Source organism: Scyliorhinus torazame, chromosome 22, assembly GCF_047496885.1.
Source record: "Scyliorhinus torazame isolate Kashiwa2021f chromosome 22, sScyTor2.1, whole genome shotgun sequence".
Lineage (NCBI taxonomy): Eukaryota > Metazoa > Chordata > Chondrichthyes > Carcharhiniformes > Scyliorhinidae > Scyliorhinus > Scyliorhinus torazame.
The window spans coordinates 89,337,929-89,351,009 of NC_092728.1; the positions used below are offsets into that span (position 1 = coordinate 89,337,929).

Genomic DNA, 13,081 nt, shown 5'->3' on the forward strand with positions numbered 1-13,081 from the left:
CAGTGCCAACCACTGTTCCACAGTAAATCCGCCACAAAGGCAGCTCCTTTAAAGATTGGGTATGCATTTCTGCTTCGTCCTGGTGAATTTGGGCTGGAAACCTATCAACACTATTCAAAATCTGTCTTGATTAGCTTAGTTGTGTATTAAGTGAGTGCTATCTGATAGAATCACAGAATACTACAGTGCAGAAGGGGCCCTTCGGCCCATCGAACCTGCACCGATGCGTAAAAGGCCCTGACCAGCCCACCTAATCCCATTTGCCAGACCTTTGCCCATAGCCTTGAACGCTATGGAGTAGAAATAGTACCAGGTAGAGAAATCTCCTCCACTCCATCCCTTTCAGCTTTTCACATGTTACATGGGGTCTCTGCAATGCTGGTTAAGCACCCTTCATATCAACTACCAGTTTTTGTTTGTAGTTGGTGCGTGCTTTTGCAGCCGGATGTTTTTTTGTCACTAACTTCCCCATTTATCCAGCTGGGGACCGTCACTGATACATGCTGGCCCGCCTGAGCCAGTGGCTGTGTTCTACTCCAGTATACCCAAACGAGTCTTAAAGTAATACTATAACATATCCTCCACCCACCCACACACATGCAGACAGACACAACAAAGGGCTGGATTTCGGCCCCCACTCCCATGAAGGCCACTAATTGGTTATTAACCAGCCTACCCCCTTGCACTTCCTCCAGACTGCCTTGTAGGTGATTCAACGAGTATCCTACTGCCCCGGTAACTCTGAAAGGTATAGAATGCACAACATTCAACCATTTTGTAAGGCCAGGGATAGGCATTACATCCCCAACTGACTTCTGTAACTCGATGGGCACATTTTTGACTCTGCTCACATCATCTTAACTCAAGGATAGTGCTTATTGGGGCTTTCAGAATACATACCTTCAAATATTTTTCGGTAACATGAAACTAACCAGATCTGCAATTTCCCAAGGAAATATTTGTTCAGTAAAATCCTTGAACATCAAATGACTTAGGAGTTTGAAGATATTCACTGGTAATTGGACTCAGTGTCAACATCAATACTTAGTTCATGCACTGTGTACAAGACTGCACTAGATTAGAAATTACCCCAGGCAAAACAGATGGTTGGCTGCATACCTGCTGATAATGCCTTTCATTTGCACATCCTTGTCTTCCTGTTGCCTCCGAAGTCGTTCCTCACCTTCCTCCAGCCTGGCTTGGTACTCCAGCATCATCTTTTGTGCTTGATCCTCTTGGTTCTTTAAATGCACCTCGTATTCCTCCAGCTTCCGATTGGATGCCCTCAGTTTATCCTGAAGTATGGCAATATCCTGCTGATACTGATGGAAAGACATCACGTTTAAGGGAGGAGGTATTTTTAGTTTCATTACAATACCGCTGAAAAATCTAACTTGTTTTACCATTTAAAAACGACACATGTCCATTCAACTGGCTTGCCAGATAATTAAACCACAATCCGATTAACATTTCTAGACTACACTGCATTTAGATCAAGGGGCCACTAAACTTCAACAATGTCACCAATACATTTGTGAAAAAATAATCCAGTTACATTATTTTCGACATAATATTTTAATAAGTATTTAAATGTGTTTGTGGAGACTTGGGTTGCAAATAGTGGATCTAAAGGAGAATTAAGGATTTTTAAAAATTAAATGAAACAATATGCACAATAAGAGATAAAAGCGAATTCTGTTACCTGTTTGATTGGTTGTGACTTTGAGACACATGGAAAATAACCGCATAGTGCAAAGCAACCACCAGTTAGTGATTTTTGCGGGTCAACTTAAAGCTATTAATCCGAAATCACTTTATAAATGCTGCTTTAATTCTGTTAGAACCAGCTTCAAGTCCTTCCAAAGTAAATTACTCCATTCCTACTTGCTTTTGGGGATGGCTTCAGCTCACTGTATCAAACATGCTTAATGACTATGTAGTATTGGCTTCTCGAAATTTGTAATGAATATAAAATGCATCATTCACCCCTCCAGGTAAAACAGCTTGTGCATCAATAATGGGCACTGTTCAGATAAGCAGTGGGTCGGTAATACAGCATCTATTTCAGCAGTCTGCCATTTTACGCGTACACAGCTGATGCAAGCCATTTGAAATTAATGGTGAAATTTTTTTTTAAAGCTTAAAAAGAGAATACAACTCTTTGGGTAGGAAGTAGCCACCATTGCAGTGTGCTACCATCTCCACATAATTCTACCAAAATGATGTATTTTATTTTAGGAGGAATGTTCATTCATAAGAATGCCAAGTTTTCAGTCTCCAATTCAGACACACTGCAATGAATCAGATTTGATGAATACTGAAACAGTGGGAAGAATTTTAGTAAACGTCTGGACAAATAGTGGGAAATATTCAAGTAGGCATTCTGTAGAACACAAAACCAGTAAATATCCCTTAAAGGCAAAGGCGCTACTTGTGTTGTTAGAAAATTATGGCCAATAAAGGCAGTATAAAACTAAATGAAAAGCTTACACAAATGTAAGATAAAATGAAACAACATCAAAGATATAAATAAAACACATTGGAGGGCTCCCGTTCGGGAACGGCATTTTCGGGGAGTAACGCCCGGTCCTAGGGCCAGTGACGGGAGTAAAAGTCGGGAGATAGCGCAAGGAGAAGAAGGATGTCGAAAAACACCCAAAAAACGGCAGGGAAAAAAGCGGCTGAAAGTCCGTTGGAGAGGGGAAAGGTCACCACGGGGTCAACAAAGAAAATGGAGGCTGGAGCACCAGGGGAGGCCGCAGTGCTTACGGCTGAAGAGTTAACTAAGGTGATGGCTGCGGAATTCCAAAAGCAGTTGGCGCAGATTGAGAAATGTATGGAGATGGTGAGGAAGGAGATGAGGGAGGTTTTGAGTGTGCTGGTGGAGGAGGCGGTTTCCCCGGTGAAGACGGCGGTGGCGAGCGCAGTGGCGGAGGTGCGAGAGCAAGGGGAGGCGCTGAAGGAAGTGGAGGAGACGGTATTGCAGCACGGTGATCAACTTGCCTCGATGGGGAAGGAGATGCGGAAGGTGATGGACACGAACAAGAATCTGCGAGGAAAAATGGAAGATCTGGAAAACAGATCCAGGCGACAGAATTTGAGGGTCGTGGGGCTGCCCGAAGGAGTTGAAGGACCGAAGCCGACTGAGTATTTTGCCGCGATGCTGGCAAAACTACTGGGGGATGGGGAGGACCCCTCCCGATATGAACTGGATCGGGCTCATCGGTCGTGGAGGCCTGTACCAAAGGCGAGTGAGCCGCCAAGGGCAGTGACTCTATGCTTCCGTAGGTGCAGTGTGAAGGAGAAGGTCCTGAGCTGGGCCAAGCAGAAGCGGGTGGTGCAGTGGGCTGGAGATGGTATACGTGTATACCAGGACTTTACGGTGGAGCTGGCGAGGAGGCGGGCTGCCTTCAACCGGGTGAAGAGGGCACTGTACATTAGCAAGGTGCGGTGCGGCACTGTATATCCAGCGAAGCTGAGGGTGACTTACAAGCTCAGGGACTTTTATTTTGGAACGGCGGAAGCAGCGGAGGAGTTTGCGAAGGCAGAAAGTCTGTGGCAGAACTGACAAATTGAGGAATGGTCATGTGCCGATGTAACCTCATGACTGTATTTACTTCTTTTTTTTTGTATCACTGCGCGTGGGTGTAGAGGCTAAAGGAGCAAATGTTGCATATATTTGGACAAGGGAAGGGACGGGACTTTCACTCGAAAGGAGGGATCTTTGGGGTGTAGGTGGATATGCGGGGTTTGTGTGCTAAAAGGGGATCTTTGGGCTTTCCTAGGGCTGGGCAAGGGGGAAAGGGACCCGGGTGGGAGCCTCCACGCTGGCCGGTTTAAGCCGGCCAGTGAACGGGAGTGAGGTGGGGGAAGGGGCTGCGGCCATTGGAGCCTGACAGAACAGGGTCCGAGTGGTCTAGCCGAGGTGGAAAGTTGGGAGGAGGGAACCGAGGTTGTGGGAGGGAACCGAGGTTGGGAGGAGGAGTTTTACAAGAGGCAGTGGACGGGAGGAGCTGGAGACTTGGGGGGGGGGGGGGGGGGGTACAACTTTGGGGTATCATGTACGGTACTCTCTTAGAGGCTGGATGGCGTTGGGTGGGGGGGTTGGAGAGCCGTGTAGATTAAGGGTGACTACGGGTAATCCCTGATTCCTTTTTGTCATTTGTTTATGTAAACAGGCGGGTTGAGGTTTGGGGGTTGGTGGGCGGATGGGATCGTTGTTATTATGGGGATTGACATATCTTGTTGATTATTGTTTATTGTTGATGGGTGTAAATGTGGGAGAAAACGTGAAAAAGGAGAATAAATTTAAAAAAAAAAGATATAAATAAGAGGTACAAGATGGGAATATGAAAAAGAGCATACACGAGATATGAAAGCTAACAGCAAATGCTTTATAAATCTGTTAAGAGACAGCACTAAAATAAAATATAGACCCATTAAAGACCATCCCAGGCTAAACTAAAATGGGCAATAAGAAAATAACAGACTTTATCAATGAGTATATTTACAGTTTTTACAGTTGCAGAAATGGACAAATTACCAGTGATACAAGTGAACTAAAACTATATTAAGGACTTAGTGGGTTTTATGGGCCATAGCTAGCGTTGGAAAGAATGGCCTGCAGTAATTAGAAGAATTTAATGCGCACTTATCTGCTCTTGAAACCTGCACTGAAACTTACGACGCCTGGAACTGTTTGGGTCCTGCACTGAAAGAGTCTTTGCAGGCCCCAGTACAGTTCAGCTCTGGTGGATTCAAGAAGGCCATGACCCCTCTCCCTTTTTTTGTTACAGCACTGGCTGTCTGAAAGCAGCTAAATTTAAAGGGCGCAGTGAAATTGACAGGCCAGGGAGAAGATAAGAAGATGGTCGGGAGAGTCACGGCGGGGAAGCAGTTGGATGTCGGGGGAGTTGGAGATCGGCGGGGGATCGGAGACGGGGAGTGCCAGAGGCCGGGGGGGGAGGGGGGGGGTGCATCAGAGGTTGTGGTTAGCATTTCTATGCCATTGCAGTGCAAACCCTTACATGTAAAGTTTCAAGAGGAATTCCAAGCACATCTTTAGAGTACCCCACAAATCCAACACTGGGAAGTTTGCAATTTACATCCTGATATGTTTAGAAATGGTAATGGAGACAATGTTGAAATAGACAATTCTCCAGGACCCAATGGTTTCCACCCAGGTCGTAAATTGCATGTCAGTTAGTCATAGCTATTTTAGATCAGCTATTCTGTAATGAGACAGGATTAATTAATGATCTCATAGCAAAGGATCCTCTTGGTAGGAGTGATCACAACATGAAAGAGTTTCATATTCCTTTTGAGTGTGACAAATGTGGATCTGAAACTAGTGTCTTAAACTTAAATAAAGCAAATTATAATGGAACAAAGCTAAAGCGGAATTAGAAAACAGGTTAAAAGGTAAGATGGTATTCAGCTATGGCAGACATTCAAGATGATATTTCAGAACTCTCAACAAAGATATATTCCATTGAGAAAGAAAGACCCTATGAGAAGGATACACCATCCGTGGTTAACTAAGTAAGCTATGGATGGTATCAAATTAAAAGAAATGATGTACAATACTTTCAAAATTAGTGGTAGCCCGGATGATTGGTAACATTTTAGAAAGCAGCAAAGGACATCTAAAAGGAAAAAATGAGAAATTGGAATATGAAAGAAAACAAGCAAGAAATGTGAAAACAGAGTTTTTTAAAAACCCAGGTATTTAAAAAGGAAAAGAGTAGTCAAAGTGAGTGGGCCCTTAGAGTGTAACCTGGGGAATTAATAATGGGAAACAAGAAAATGGCAGATACTTTGGATAGAATAAAACAGGGCTTAAGGGTGAGAAATGTAAAAATAATCATGATCACTAGAAAAAAGTACTGGGACCAAAGGTTGACACAGTCCCCCGGACCTGATGGCCTGCATCCTAGCATCTTGTGGTTGCAGAGCTGGGAATGTGTTGGTTGTAATGTTCCAAAATTCCCTACATTATGGAGAGGTCCAAATGGATTGGAAAACAACTATACAAGACAGGAAGGAGGCAGAAAGCAGGGAACCACAGGCCAGTTAGTCTAATATCTGTTATGAGGAAAATGCTAGAATCCATTATTAAGGAGATAGTAGCAGGACATTTAGAAAAACAGCGCGAGAGGAGAGAGAGCCGGGACAGCGAAAACAGCACGAGAGGAGAGAGAGCCGGGACAGCGAAAACAGCGCAGGAGGAGAGAGCCGGGAGATTTAAACAGCGCGGGAGGAGAGAGCCGGGAGATTTAAAAAGCGCGGGAGGAAAGAGCCGGGACAGCGAGAACAGCGCGAGAGGAGAGAGAGCCGGGACAGCGAAAACCGTGCGAGAGGAGAGAGAGCCGGGACAGCGAAAACAGCGCGGGAGGAGAGAGACGGGAGATTTAAAAAGTGCGGGAGAGCGCCGGGACAGCGAGAACAGCGCGAGAGGAGAGAGAGCCGGGGCAGCGAAAACAGCGCGGGAGGAGAGAGCCGGGGCAGCGAAAACAGCGCGGGAGGAGAGAGCCGGGAGATTTTAAAAGCGCGGGAGGAGAGAGCCGGGACAGTGCTGGGAGAGGTGAGTGCACAAAAGGTGTGGCAGGAGCGCCTTTAGTCACGGAGTGCTGATTGGAACAGAGTGCATCTGAGTTTAGGTGAGTGACTGAGTGCTGACTGGAACAGAGTGCATCTGAGTTTAGGTGAGTGACTGAGTGCTGATTGGAACAGAGTGCATCTGAGTTTAGGTGAGTGACTGAGTTCGGGTGAGTGGCGAGAGAGGGCTGTGTTTTTGTTTGTGTTCGGATTTATCCTTGAGGTTATATTTTTTAAAAATTATTTAAATTAATTAACTAATTGAATATGGCTGGACAGGTGATGTGCTGTTGCTGTATGATGATGGAACTGGTGGATCCCATTGAGACCGTCAGTGACCACATCTGCAGCAAGTGTTGGCTGCTCGAGGAACTTCGGCTCAGAATTGATGAGCTGGAGACCGAGCTGCACACACTGCGGCACATCAGGGAGGGGGAAAATTACCTGGACGCTTTGTTTCAGGAGGCAGTCACACCTGGTAGAATAAGTACTGTTAATTCGGACAGTGGTCAGGGACAGAGTGGTGTGACTGCAAGGGAGGCAGGTAGGGGGATCCTGAGTTTAGGAGTTGAGGAGCCTCAGCCCTTGACCTTGTCCAACAGGTATGAGGTACTTGCTCCCTGTGTGGATGAGGAAGAGGGCTGTAGGGAGGATGCGTTGACTGACCACTGCACCGTGGTACAGGAAGCCATTCAAGAGGGGGGAGCAAAAAGACAAGTGGTAGTTGTAGGGATTCTATAATTAGGGGGATTGATGGCATCCTTTGTAAGCCAGATCGTGAGTCCCGCATGGTATGTTGCCTGCCCGGTGCCAGGGTGAGGGACATCTCTGATCGGTTTGAAAGGATTTTGGAGAGGGAGAGGGAGGATCCAGTTGTTGTGGTCCACGTTGGGACTAACAACATAGGTAAGACTAGGAAAGAGGACCTGTTTGGGGATTATCAAACACTAGGGACTAAATTAAAGAACGGGTTGAGAAAATTAGGGAAGTTAACACGTGGCTAAAGGAGTGGTGCGGGAAAGAGGGATTCCATTTCATGGGGCATTGGCATCAGTACTGGGGCAGGAGGGACCTGTACCGTTGGGACGGTATTCACCTGAACCATTCTGGGACCAGTGTTCTAGCGAATAGGATAAATAGGTTGGTCACAAGGACTTTAAACTAGCAAGTTGGGGGGAAGGGAAGTGTAAAGCTATGGACAGTATAATGGTTAATGGAGATCAAGGCAGCAGGTTACGTGACAGGTTATTATGTAGAGATATGGGTTCAAAGACCAGGAAAATTAGGAGAAAGGGTAAGAGGAAAAATAATTTGCGAAAAGTTACTGATCAAGGTGTTAGGATTCATAACAAAGACATAAAAAACAGCATAAGTGTACTTTACTTGAATGCTCGTAGTATACGAAATAAGGTAAATGAGTTGATGGCGCAAATCATCGTGAATGACTATGATTTAGTGGCCATTACTGAAACATGTTTAAAAGATGGTCACGACTGGGAGTTAAATACCCAAGGGTATCAGACTATACGAAAGGATAGAATGGACGGTAAGGGCGGTGGTGTAGCTTTGTTGTTTAAGGATGGCATCCGGGCAATAGTAAGGGATGATATTGGTGCTATGGAGGACAAGGTTGAATCAATTTGGGTGGAAATCAGGAATAGTAAGGCGAAAAGGTCACTGATAGGAGTAGTCCATAGGCCACCAAATAGTAACAGAATGGTAGGGCAGGCAATAAGCAAAGAAATAACGGATGCATGTAGAAATGGTACAGCGGTTATCATGGGAGATTTTAATCTGCATATCGATTGGTTTAACCAGGTTGGTAAAGGCAGCCTTGAGGAGGAGTTTATAGAATATGCCCTGGATAATTTCCTGGAACAGTATGTAATGGAACCTACAAGGGAACAAGCGGTCCTAGATCTGGTCATGTGTAATGAGGCAGGATTGATTAATGATCTCATAGTTCGGGATCCTCTTGGAAGGAGCGACCATAATATAGTGGAATTTAAAATACAGTTGGAGGATGACAAGGTAAAATCAAACACTAGTGTTTTGTGCTTAAACAAAGGCGATTACAATGGGATGAGAGAAGAACTAGCTAAGGTAGACTGGGAGCAAAGACTTCATGGTGAAGCAGTTGAGGAACAGTGGAGAACCTTCCGAGCGATCTTTCACAGTGTTCAGAAAAGGTTCATACCGACAAAAAAGACGGTAGAAAGGGGAAAAATCGACCGTGGATATCTAAGGAGGTGAGGGAGAGTATCAAATTGAAGGAAAAAACATACAAAGTGGCAAAAATTAGTGGGAGACTAGAGGACTGGGACGTCTTTAGGGGACAACAGAAAGCTACTAAAAAAGCTATAAAGAAGAGTAAGGTAGACTATGAAAGTAAACTGGCTCAGAACATAAAAGCAGATCGTAAAAGCTTCTACAAATATATAAGACAAAAAAGAGTGGCTTAAATATTGGTCCTTTGGAAGATGAGAAGGGAGATTTAATAATAGGAGGAGGGGAAATGGCTGAGGAGCTGAACAGGTTTTTTGGGTCAGTCTTCACGGTGGAGGACACAAATAACATACCAGTGACTGATGGAAATAAAGATATGATAGGTGACGACCTTGAGATGATTGTAATCATTAAGGAGGCAGTATTGGGCAAGCTAATGGGGCTAAAGGTAGACAAGTCTCCTGGCCCTGATGGGATGCATCCCAGAGTGTTAAAAGAGATGGCGAGGGAAATTGTAAACGCACTAGTGATAATTTATCAAAATTCACTAGACTCTGGGGTGGTCCCAGAGGATTGGAAAGTAGCAAACGTGACACCACTGTTTAAAAAAGGTGGTCGGCAGAAAGCGGGTAATTATAGGCCGGTAAGCTTAACTTCGGTTGTAGGGAAAATGCTGGAATCTATCATTAAGGAGGAAATAGCAAGGCACCTGGAGGGAAATTGTCCCATTGGGCAGACGCAGCATAGGTTCACAAAGGGTAGGTCGTGTCTGACTAATTTGGTAGAATTTTTTGTGGACGTTACCAGTGCAGGAGATAACGGGGAGCCAATGGATGTGGTATATCTGGATTTCCAGAAAGCTTTTGACAAGGTGCCACACAAAAGGTTGCTGCATAAACTAAAGATGCATGGCATTGAGGGTAAAGTGGTAGCATGGGTAGAGGATTGGTTAACTAACAGAAAGCAGAGAGTGGAGATAAATGGGTGTTTCTCTGGTTGGCAACCTGTAACTAGTGGGATCCCTCAAGGATCAGTGTTGGACCCGCAGTTGTTCACAATTTACATAGACGATTTGGAGTTGGGGACCAAGTGCAATGTGTCAAAGTTTGCAGACGACACTAAGATGAGTGGTAAAGCAAAAGGTGCAGAGGATACCGGAAGTCTGCAGAAGGATTTGGATAGGTTAGGTGAATGGGCTAGGGTCTGGCAGATGGAATTCAATATTGCCAAGTGTGAGGCTATCCATTTTGGGAGGAATAACAGCAGAATGTATTATTATTTAAACGGTAAGATGTTAAAACATGCTGCTGTGCAGTAGGGACCTGGGTGTGCTGGTGCACGAGTCGCAAAAAGTTGGTGTGCAGGTGCAACAGGTGATTAAGAAGGCTAATCGAGTTTTGTCTTTCGTTGCTAGAGGGATGGAGTTCAAGACTAGGGAGGTTATGCTGCAATTGTATATGGTGTTGGTGAGGCCGCATCTGGAGTATTGTGTTCAGTTTTGGTCTCCTTACCTGAGAAAGGACATATTGGCACTGGAGGGAGTGCAGAGGAGATTCACTAGGTTGATCTCAGAGTTGAGGGGATTAGATTATGACGAGAGGTTGAGTAGACTGGGACTGTTCTCATTGGAGTTTAGAAGGATGCGGGGAGATCTTATTGAAACATATAAAATTATGAAGGGAATAGATAGGATAGATGTGGGCAGGTTGTTTCCACTGGTCGGGGAAAGCAGAACTAGGGGACATAGCCTCAAAATAAGGGGAAGTAGATTTAGGACGGAGTGTAGGAGGAACTTCTTCACCCAAAGGGTTGTGAATCTCTGGAATTCCTTGCCCAGTGAAGCAGTTGAGGCTCCTTCTTTAAACGTTTTTAAGAAAAAGATAGATACCTTTCTAAAGAATAAAGGGATTCGGGGATATGGTGTACGGGCCGGAGAGTGGAGCTGAGTCCACAAAGATCAGCCATGATCTCATTAAATGGCGGAGCAGGCTCGAGGGGCCAGATGGCCTACTCCTGTTCCTAGTTCTTATGTAAAATCATAATATGATTGAGCAGATTCAATATGGCTTTGTGAAAGGGAAATAGTTTGACAAATATATTGGAGTTCTTTGAGAATGCAACAAGCAGGGTATATAAAGTGGGACTAGTACATAAGAAATAGGAGTTGGCCATTCGCTCTGCTATTCAATGAGATCATGGCTGATTTTCTACTCAACATCATTTTCCTGCACTACCCCGATGTCATTAATCTGTAGAAGAAAGCTAGTTTAGACTTGAACATATTAAAATACTTTGCCTCCAGAGCCCTCTGGGGCAGAGAATTCCAAAGATTCACCATGTTCTTGAGTGAAGAAATTCCTCCACATCTCAGTCCTAAATGACTTTTTCCTTATTCTAAGATGGTCCCTTCTGGCTCTCGACCCTGTCCAGCCAGGGGAACATCTTTCATACTTCTACCTTGACGAGTCTTGCAAAAACTGTGTATATTTGAATGAAATCAACTCTCATTTTTTTAAATCCCGGAGAATAAAGGTGAAATCCATTTAATTTACCTTTATAGGACAATCCCTCCATCCCAGGAATTAATTTGGGGAACCTTTGGTGCTCTCCCTCTATGGCAAGTAAATCTTTCCTTAGGTAATGAGATCAAAACTGCACACAATACTCCAGGGGTCATCTCACCAAGGCTGTATGTAATTGCAGTAATACATCTTTACCCCTGTACTCAAATCTTCTTATAATAAAGCCCAACATACCATTTGCCTTAATTGCTTGCTGTACCTGCATATTAGCTTAGTGACTCATGGAAAAGTTCCTTTGAAGTTCAACACTTTCCATTTAAGAAATATTCTGAATTTCTGTTTTTCCGACCCACATTTGTATTCCATCTGCCAAATCTTTGCCCACTCACTTAGCCTTTCCAAATCCACTTGAGGTGTATTTTGCATTCTCTTTACAACTCACACTTCCACCTCGGTTTATTAGATGCAGTGATTTGAATTTCCAAAAGCCAATCTTAAAGGTGCCACATAAAATATTACTGCACAAGATAAGAGATCTTGGTGTTGGGGATATATTGGTATAGATAGAGGACTGACTAACAAACAGGAAACAGAGGCAGGATAAATGGGTAATTTGCAGCTTGGCAAACTTAACTAGTACAATACTACAAATATCCATAGAAATCCATAGATTCCCTACAGTATAGAAGGAGGCCATTTGGAACATCATATCTGCACTGACCCTCCAAAAGAGCACTCTCTCTCGGTGCACTCCCCCAACCTATCCTGCAACCGCACCTCACCTGCACATCTTGGACACTTAAGGGGTAATTTAGCATGGCCAATCCACCTAATCTGCACATCGTTGGACTGAGGGAGGAAACCGGAGCACCTGGAGGAAGCCCACGCAGAGATGGGAAGAACGTGCAAATTTCACACAGTCACCCAGAATTGAACCCGGGTCCCTGGCGCTGTGAAGCAGCAGTGCTAACCACTGTGCCAACGTGACGCCTATCAGTACTGGAACCTCGACCATTTACAATCTCTGTGACAAAGGGAGAAATTTGATGATAATACAAAGCTAATTTGGGAGAACAAATTGTGAGGAAGATATAAAGAGTTTTAAAAAGGATAAAATTGGTTAAGGGAGTGGGCAAAACGTTTGCATAGGGAGTATAACATGTGAAAATTTTAACTTATCTACTTTGGCAGGAAGAATAGAAAAGTAGAGTATCTAAATGGAGAGATTGCAGAATGCTGTGGTACAAAAGGATCGGAGTGTCCTTGTACATGAATTACAAAAACATAGCATGCAGGTACAGCAAGTAATTAGGAAGACAAATTGAATGTTGACCTTCATTGCAAGAGGGATGGAGTATTAAAGTAAAGCAATCTTGCTATATCCGTACAGGACATTGGTGAGATTGCACCTAGAATACTGTGCAGTTTTAGTTTCCTTACTTGAGGAGACACATATTCTTTCATTGGAAATAGTTCAGAGATGGTTCACTAGGTTGATTCCTGGGACGAAAATGAAGGGGTTGTCTTATGAGGAAAGTTTTAGCGGCTTGAGCCTGTACTCATTGGAGTTTAGATGAATGAGAGGTAATATTGAACAGAAGATTCTGAGGGGTATTGAAAGAGAACATGGTGAGAGGATGTTTCCCCTCATGAGGGAATCTCAAACTATGGGACACAGTTTAAAAATAAGTCCCTCATTTGAGACAGAGATGAAGAGGGGATGCTTGGTCTTAGGA

General features: G+C 44.3%; 1 protein-coding gene across 9 annotated transcripts in view; it reads right to left on the bottom strand.

Moving 5' to 3' along the window:
• Positions 1 to 13,081, bottom strand: part of LOC140399196 (disabled homolog 2-interacting protein-like) — a 1,161,885-nt gene that overhangs the window by 15,755 nt on the left and 1,133,049 nt on the right. For all 9 annotated transcript variants that reach the window (XM_072488541.1, XM_072488542.1, XM_072488540.1 and 6 more), the window contains one exon: positions 1,120 to 1,322. In XM_072488541.1, the coding sequence (XP_072344642.1) occupies positions 1,120 to 1,322 (203 nt within the window). The remainder of the gene's footprint in view (positions 1 to 1,119; positions 1,323 to 13,081) is intronic.